Raw genomic sequence first — 9,231 nt, 5'->3', positions numbered from 1 at the left:
CACAACAAAGAAACCACCACCACAGTATACAAACAATACATACGTTCAGTGATGAATTATGCAAGCCCTGCCTGGGCTTCTAACCTGACCAAAACACAGTACAACACTCTACAGACCATACAGAACAAGGCCCTAAAAATAATCACAGGCTGCACAGCTACTACACCCGCAGACCACCTACATCAAGAAACCAAAGTCCTCAAAGTCAAGGATCACCTAGACATGAGAGGCACCCAGTTTCTTTGCTGCAGCCTCCACAAACCCACAACATCCACTACAGTACATGGCAGCACATCCACCCACACCAAGGAACATCAAAACAACACCCAGCACACGATACCATACACAAATACTGTCATCTCTCCCCCCTCGCCCACCTCAGACCAGCTTCCAGAAGCATATCCACACTCAGATCACTCGCCGCTCCATTCAGTCACTTAAAGACAACACACAGCTGCATGCACAGCCTCCTGACATCCACCCTTCTGAATCCTATCTTCCTCATGAGGACAGGGTCCACCTGGCCAGGCTGAGATGTGGGCACCATCCAGCCCTCTTAAGCTACCAGAAGAGGCTGGATGACTCCGTTGCTGATGCCTGTCCAGGATGCAACACAGCACCCCATACTATTAAGCACATTATGGTAGACTGCATTGCACACAATCATCTACGCCAACAACACAACATACACTCTTTGAGAGCGCTGTGGGAAAGCCCAGTCTCGGCCATGGCCTTCCTAAGGGACTCGGGGCTGTTCGGCCAGACTGCCTAGGGAACAACTACTACTACTACTACCCTCGTCTTTCACTCTACAGGTTCCATTAGAAAAAGAAAACACCTATAGTTCCACCAGGTAAATTTTTCTAACAACCCTTTCCTTCCTCTCCACAGGTGCCATCTTTCACCGTGACTCAAGGGACATACAAGGTGCCTTCCTCCACGCCATCAAGCAGTACAACCAAAACTCCACCAGCCACGGACACGAGCTACACGCCTTCGTCGATATTATCAGCACTGCCGATGCCTTCAAGATCTCCAGACTGAGTGAGTGTTCGGCTTTGTATCCTCTTGAGTTTGTTCGTTTTTATTCTTTTGAGTTTCTGGTGATTTTTGGCTCTACTCATGGTTTGTAAATTTGAGTCTTTGTTGTGATGTAGTCTGTAGACTAAGTGAGTATTCAGGTATTTTTCTGTGAGTTTTGAACGATTTTAACTCCATATTGGAAAGTGACTTCAGCTTGTGTTGTGTTTATGAAAAGTGGGTGCATAACATGTGTGGTGGTATAGGTCGGCTGCGAAATAATGCCGATTTCTTGTGTCTCGGGGAGAGCATGTAGCGAGTGTCATACGTAAAAGGATTGACCATGATGGAAAGTCTCTTAAGTGTGCGAAAGAGTTTTGTTATCTGGGGGACATGTGCTGGAGGTAGTTCTCTGGCTAGGGTAAAGAGTGTAGAAAATTCAGGGAGCTGTTGCCTCTCCTGACACTGAGAGGGCTTTTCTTCCGTGCTATAGGATCCTTGTATGCGGCATGTGTTAATAGTGTAATGCTGTTAGGAAGAGGATATCTGTAGACTCAAACGTACAGAAACGACATTGATTAGATGGATGTGTAGTGTGTCCTTGAATAAGAGACTAGGGAAGGGGAGGGGGTTAGGATGACGATTGAAGAGTTGAGAGGAAGGATGGGACTTGAATATGTTTGTGTTGTGATGAGGATGGGTAACTTGAGACGGTTTGGGAATGCTGAGAAGATGGGAGATGACGCGAAGGGCAGAACAGAAAAGATCGGGATGAGATCATATTGTGTGACCTCAGGGATAAGCGACTGAACAGGGAGGCTGTCAGAGATTGAGCGGTGTGAAGAGCAGCCGTTGGTGACCAAGGCGGACCCATGCAAGTATGTTGGGGCCTTTATAAATGAAACGAAACGAAACGATTTAACTCTTTTCAACCCGGGGATGTTGGTTTGGTAACGTTCTTGCAGATTTTATCGTCATGACGATTTTGTTATGCTGGGGGATTGGGGTTTCAGTTGATTTATACCTTCCTTTAACCCCTTCGACCCCAGGACTCATTTTGTTAATATTATTGCTGTCTCTGGTTATTATTCAGGGTAATTTAGATATGGTCTTCTTTAGCTGCTGCGTTATTGGAGAGCCCTCCTAAGCTGAATATAATCATCCATAGATAACAAGAATAAGCAAAGGAAAAAAGAAAGAAAAAAGAAAAAAGAAACGCGTCGCTGGTATATGAAAGGTGTACGATTTTTTTTTTTTTCTCCTGTATTTTCAGTTTTCGAAGGATTTGTGGTTTCTCTCAAGCACTGCAGATTAAGAGTCGTAGCGTAAGTGGCTTTGGGGATTTCCTAACACCTCTTCCTTAGCGATTTATTCTGCCCCTTACACCTCCGTACCCTATGCCATGTTACTGATGCAGACTATCTAGATATTTTAACGATACAGGTAACATGCAGGGTATACTCAGGTGTACTGTGCTCAATAAATTGCTATGGAAAACGCCCTAACACCTCTTCCTTAGCGATTTATTACTGGATACTTCTAGTTGATAAATTGCTGTGGAAAGGGCCTAAGATCTCCATCACTCCATCTTGAATTCTGAGTTGTACCAAGAGATAGACACTGAAATATCATGCTAGCCACGAGGAAGTGCTGTGGAAATAATGTAGAGAGGTAGTATTGTTTTTGTGCCACTGAGCTACGTGAAATAAGCTGCCAAACGACGAAAATCTGGGCTAGGTTACGGTGAAAGGACTACAGACGGTACTCATAAACTGAATAAAGAAGAAAATATGGTGGAAACTGAGGTGTACCAACAAGAATAATTTTTTATCAGTCCCTATAAGATCCATTGCAGGGTTGAATCTTTTCCACAGAGGAAGAGAAGAGCTGCTTCAATTCACTGCTCTCCATGCTGGCGTGTCTGGTGGGCAAAGGGGTTGCCTGAAGTGAGAGTTGTTTTAATGGGAGGTTGAGCTACGTAATGACAGACACAGACAGAGTGACAGAAGAGGTTTGTGTGTGTGTGTGTGTGTGTGTGTGTGTGTGTGTGTGTCCAGGATATAATTCTTGTGACAAAATCATAAAGGCGGAAGCTTCCGAGGGGTACTGGTGATGAAAATTCTTAAATTCGGCTCAGTTTAAGTGGGACATCAGGTAGTGTGGGAGAGGAGGGTTTTTAGAGCATCTGTGACGAAGGAGGGTTTGGAAGCTGTTAGTTCGTTCGTCTTTTTCCTTGCATCAGACGTCAGTGAAGAGGTAGAGAGTACATCACTCCATCATTAAATTTTCCAAGACATTGTTGCTACTATTATGTATTTTTGACTCTTGTTATGAAGTATTAAGATTGATTTCTTGAAGCTTTTCATTTCGTTGTCTATTTCCTTCCGTCTGACGTCACTGAATAGATGGAAAGTACGTCATTATATTTCCCCCCGGTTTTTTGCATCATAAATTAGGATAAATTTTTAAAAGCTGTTAGTTACTTCGGGTGTCTGTGTCCTTCCATCTCACGACACTGAATAGGGAAAGAGTATATAGTTTTGTCATGTAAAGAAATTTTAGCTTTTTTTATTTCTCCATCTCGCTTCTTATCATCACGTCTCGGGGAAGATGTTCATTTGTTATCTTCATTTGTTGTCGATGAGTAGGGAGACTACGTCATTCCTTCGAGACACACACACACACTCTCTCTCTCTCTCTCTCTCTCTCTCTCTCTCTCTCTCTCTCAGCAAGAAAGAAAATACAGTACTTTATAATCTAACACTTAAACGTACTTCTAAAATCCTTGTCAGTTCCGTTAATAAAGTTCCCCCAGGTTCACGGCACAAGTAATCTAACATTATTATACCATATTCCTGCTTCCCCTACACGGGTTTATCTGGCTTTACCACTTGATCCACATGATTATCTTTTCTGTTAGACTCTTGCTGCTTAGAGAATACTTGACATATACTAGGAAAGGCCTATCTAGGGGGAAGTGTTAAAGGGTTTGCCTATTTTCTTTAGGTCGAAAGTCCCTTCTAAACTTCTGTCTGTCTGTCTATCTATCTGTCTATCTATCGATTACCAGACTCCGGAATTCCGTAAGAGGTGGGCACAAAGGAATCGCCTCCACGTCGCTCTACCTCCAACTCATACCCCCTTCCCCCACCTCTCATATAACTCTCCATGTTATCCTTCCATCTCATCATCGGCCTCAACCTCCTCCTCACTCACATACACTCATGTAGTCCATCTCTTATTCTCCATCCTCTCCAGTCTCCACATGATCAAAGCATCTCCGAACATTTCTCTTAAAACACTGAATCGCACCCACATCAACACCACAACGCATCTTTACTTTCTTCAAACCTTCAAAGTTAACATTTTGTCTACATATAGGGATGAGAGAGAGCTTTTATATGTAAGTATATTGACAGACTAATTCACAAATACATGTGATATTACCCTGAAGATGTCGTGAAACAGTAGATGAAAACTTGGTATTCCACTGTACATTTTCCAAGAGAGTTGAACTTCATATAAATACAGTATATACTGTATGTGGCGAGAGTGAACTCGGAAGCATACTCTAACCGTAAGCAAGAAGTCCCACGCTCGATTCCTGGAAGGACCATGAGGGCTTTAGACAGATCTACTGTACTTTGCACTAGTTTGTTCATACTTAGAACTTAATTAGGGACCCTCATGTAAAAAGACACGCCGTTATTCTAGGTGAAGAAATTGCAGACATCCAGCGCCATCTGTATCACATGCACCCCACCTCGTCCCTACATACCCCTTCCCTGCTCGATCTTAAGCCATCGTGGGAGGGTTTCTTGGCAGCGCACCTCGTAATGGAGACGTTCAATTTAACGAGGATGACACATAATCTTGTGTGTGTGTGTGTGTGTGTGTGTGTGTGTGTGTGTGTGTGTGTGTGTGTGTGTGTGTGTGTGTGTGTGTGTGTGTGTGTGTGTGTGTGTGTGTGTGTGTGTGTGTGTGTGTGTGTGTGTGTGTGTGTGTGTGTGTGTGATTGAAAGAGTTAAATTCTCTGAGATGGCTTGGCAGTGTGGAGACGATGGAGAATGTGAAACTGACTATAAGAGTATATGAGTAAGGTGGAGGGATAGAGAGGGAGGGGGAGACCGAGGACGAGATGGAAGGTTGGGATGCACAGATGTATGAGAGAAGCATGTATAAGCTGGAGGAAGGGCAGTCAGATGGGGAAGGACAGGGAGGTATGGAGGCGATGTGTTTGTGACCACCTCATATGGGATTAAGGCTTCTGGCAGTATATGTATGTATCGGATTATACACGGCTAACATCGACATCCAATTCTTCCGTGTCCAAGTTCAAGGCCGGTACTCTCGTCGGGTAAGGAAGTTCCCTAACATTTTTTCTTAAGTGATTTATCTTTTTTATTACACTGTTGTCCTCTTCTGTGTTGCATAAATCCTCCCAGTATCGCTATACTCAGCATATATAACGTGCAAAAGGGTATTAACCAGCCATATCCAAAAATAAATCGGTAAGGAAGAAGAGTTAGGGAGCTTCCTTAACCGACGACAATACCAGTCCATGTGCCATGTCCAAGAGGTGCTTTGTTGTCGATCCTTAAGGACACCTCATCCATAGAGCCCAAGAACACTTTTTTTTTTTGGTCAGTAGAGAAGTGTCCCTCCCCCACCCAGTGCTTCACCCACAAGTATACGCCAGTTGTATAAGGCTTAAGGAATGCAGGTGAGTAGGGCATGTGGGAATTTGGTGTTGAAATGTTTGTGAGTGGAGTCTGTATGGTCTGTATGTCATCGATGGACCCTAGAAAATGTGTGTACATGTGATAACACGTGAATGGCATATTGCTGCTACTACTACACTTTTTCTTTGTCTGCCCCGAAGCATGTGCCTTAGTTGGTAGCATTATTGGCTACGAAGGTGCCAGCCCGATAACGCCGAGGTTGGAATCCTGGTGTTGGCAGCTGACGCCTCGGGACTCAGATGTCCAGTTCATCCATTGTGAGTTAGTAGGTAAAATGAGTACTTTGTGTAACACCTAGGTAAGGCAACTTTGGTGACCTGGGTGATACGCCAGTCTTGTATTCCAAGATAGTAGGTGAACTACCCTTCACAGGCTCACAGACTGAAACTGAGCACTGTGGCTAAGCGCTACTTGGCGTTTGGCCTCACTTGTATCTTTTACGGGTGTTATTACCCCAGGTCAGGACTTAAGGAGGCACACACTACCAACAAGCCCACCAGAGGCCCCAGGATTTTGGTGAAGGATTCTATTAGCAAATCCTCCGAGATTCGTTAATGCTTAAAAAACAAGTATGAAAATTGCAGAGAGCACAGTGAGACTAAAGCAGGCGGCAGGTTATTGAGCCTTACAACCCGGCATGTTACAAAGGTCATTGTGGGACATTTGAAGCCTTTGTCTTCCTTTAACACGACTTAAATCATCTCATTATGCAGGTGAACGTCTGAGACAATTGCAAGAAGGAGGAGAAGCAACGACATTTGAACATGAAGTTTCAGCTTCCATAATAGAGTTGCAACGGGGAATTGTATACACTGCATTAAGACCGAACTAGAAAGGAATGAACTCAGCAGGAGAGGGGAAGGAGGACCGAGGGAAATTTGAGGAAGGAGTACAAAGGGAGTACAAAGGAAAGCAAACTGCAACAGACCTTATGGTCCTTTCGAGGCTGTTTGTTACAGAGTAGACTGTGACTACAAGATCTAACTCTACATGCTGAAGGATAAGGATAGTAAAGCAAGAAGGCTCCCCCCACCTCCAAACCCTCCAGTTAAAACTGGTAAGAAAAAGTGAGAAAAACCACCATGCAGCATGGAAAAACTGACATGGAATTTTCATAAGAAAGACTGAAATGGAAAATTTACTTTCGATAACACTTTATCTATAAGTTACCAGTATGAATAACCTGAAAGAGAAAGTAGTAAATTAAAATGAATAATTGAATAATAAATAACGCATGACAACATGTATGGGTACGTTGAGTTAACGGGGCATTTGCGGACACAGCGTGGAAATTGCACAGTACACAGTGTGGATGTTCAGGGGTGGTGCGGCAGCCTTGCCTGGCGCTATTAAGGTAGGCAGCAGTCAATCAGGTCCCAGCTCCGTTCATTCCACTGAGACTAGGGAGCTTTCCCATGCGGGACAAGCACACAAATCACTTCCTGAAGCAGTGACCCCAGGTATATTAAAAAAAATCCCGATGGTGGTCACTTAACTAACAGGGACCCTCAGTGATCCACAGCCCATCACAGGTTGAAAGTATGAGTTGTGACCATTAACTCAGGGCTATCTGTGCATATCCTAGTCTGTGCATATACTATATTTGCATCCATAAGTTGATCCAGGCTCAAAAAAATAAAAAAAAAAATAAATAAAAGATTATACATACACAAGTGTTTTATTTAGGAGTAAACATATTAAGCTGGGGATTAGTCGACAAATACTTATCGAGGCGACCTTTAAAGGTATGTACTGTATTAGAATTTACTACATTGGAGGGCAATTTATTCCATATATTTACAACTCTATTGAAGAAGAAATGCTTAGCTTCATGCGACTGGAATCGTTTGCCAATTATTTTATACCCATTGCCTCTAGTATAATTCGAGTGATCAACAGTGAAGTATTTATCAACAGCCATGTTATAATGTCCTTTGAATATTTTGAATACTTGAATTAGATCTCCTTGTAACCTCCGTTTAGTCAGGGTAAATTCAGGGCTTCTAAACGTTCCTCATACGATTTATTTCTCAGTCTAGGTATCATCTTTGTCATCCTTCGCTGCACTCTTTCAAGCTTTTCCATATCCTTTTTATCATATGGTGACCAAAACTGAACGCAATACCCCAAGTGTGGGCGTACTAAGGAATTATACAATGTGAGGACAATATTATCGGATTTATATTCAAATGTTCTGCTTATGAATCCAATCAATTTATTGGCTTTTTTCACAGCTTCTGTGCCTTGTTTGCTTGGTTTCAAATCGTTTGTTATTATAACTCCTAAGTCTTTTTCATGGTTTACCCTATCAAGTTGGACATTATTCATGCTATAACTAGCTCTTACATTTTTACTGCCGATATGCATTTATTAATATTGAAATCCATTTGCCAGACTTTGGCCCAGTTAAACAGTCGATCAAGATCTCTCTGAATTGCTGCCTTTGCAATGCTGTATCTGCTCTGTTACCTGTTTTAGTATCGTCAGCAAATTTTGAAATTTTACAATATAATCCTTCATCAGTATCATTGATATATATTAAGAAAAGAATAGGACCTAACACTGAACCCTGCGGCACTCCAATTGTAACGTTTATCCAGTCTGATTCTTTTCCGTTTATTACAACTCTTTGCTTTCGTCCGGTAAGCCAATCTTTTATCCACCCGAGAACACTGCCGCTGAAACCATGTGCCTTTAGCTTTTGAAGGAGTCTTTTGTGTGGAACTTTGTCAAAAGCTTTTTGAAAATCGAGGTACACAACATCAACAGATTTAGTGTCGTCATACATGCTCAGTTTATCATTGAAAAAGGAGGGGGAAGGACAAGCGAGAGAGAAGTGAGGGAGAGTTCAGGGGAAGAGGGAGGGGAGAGGAAGGGAGATAGGGATTAGGGATAAGTGGAGGCTTGAGGGAGGAGGGAGGGATGAGTAAGATAGGAGGGAAGTATAAGGGGGAGATGGAGGGAAAGGAGAGGTGAGGAATGGGTGAGGAAAAATTAGGGGAGAAGTGAGGGAGATGACGATGGTGATCACGATGATAATGACGGATGAGCGAGGTGGGGTGAAGGAGAAGTGATTAGAGGTGAAATTGGGTGAGGGAAAATTGAGGTAAAGGAAAAGTGAGGCAGCGTATGAGGGGGAGAGAGAGGTGAGGGAGGGGGAGGAGGGAAGGAAAAGCAAGGGAGAAGTGAGGTAGGGGCTAGAGAGAAGAGGAGATGCGTGAGGGAGCAGAGAGAGTGCAAATGAAGCCACAAGTATAGCATTATACCGGTCGCATTACACATTTAATAGTGGTAACACCAACGCACTCCCAGCATCAACTTGTGCCTAAATCCCTTGGTAACGCCATCTGCTATATCGCTCGGAGGCTCTGTGCCCATTTTCGGAATCTGGTTACTGCCGCCATAAACCTATAGAAGTGCCCATAAATCCCCTTTAACTCACCTGTTAGTGTATCGAGATTTTGTAAGT

General features: G+C 43.2%; 1 protein-coding gene across 1 annotated transcript in view; it reads left to right on the top strand.

The window, feature by feature from the left end:
- Positions 1-881: 881 nt before the first annotated feature.
- LOC145395764 (glutamate receptor 1-like) overlaps positions 882-9,231 on the top strand; it is a gene marked incomplete at its 5' end in the record, with an annotated part of 589,675 nt that continues 581,325 nt past the window's right edge. Inside the window, one exon of the mRNA XM_080269331.1 lies at positions 882-1,044. Within this exon, the coding sequence (XP_080125457.1) occupies positions 882-1,044 (163 nt within the window). The remainder of the gene's footprint in view (positions 1,045-9,231) is intronic.

This window comes from Coenobita brevimanus, chromosome 1, assembly GCF_032717465.1.
Source record: "Coenobita brevimanus isolate Jiangsu-jjx chromosome 1, ASM3271746v2, whole genome shotgun sequence".
NCBI lineage: Eukaryota > Metazoa > Arthropoda > Malacostraca > Decapoda > Coenobitidae > Coenobita > Coenobita brevimanus.
Note: the sequence above shows the minus strand (reverse complement) of the source record. Positions and strands in the feature narration are given on the sequence as shown.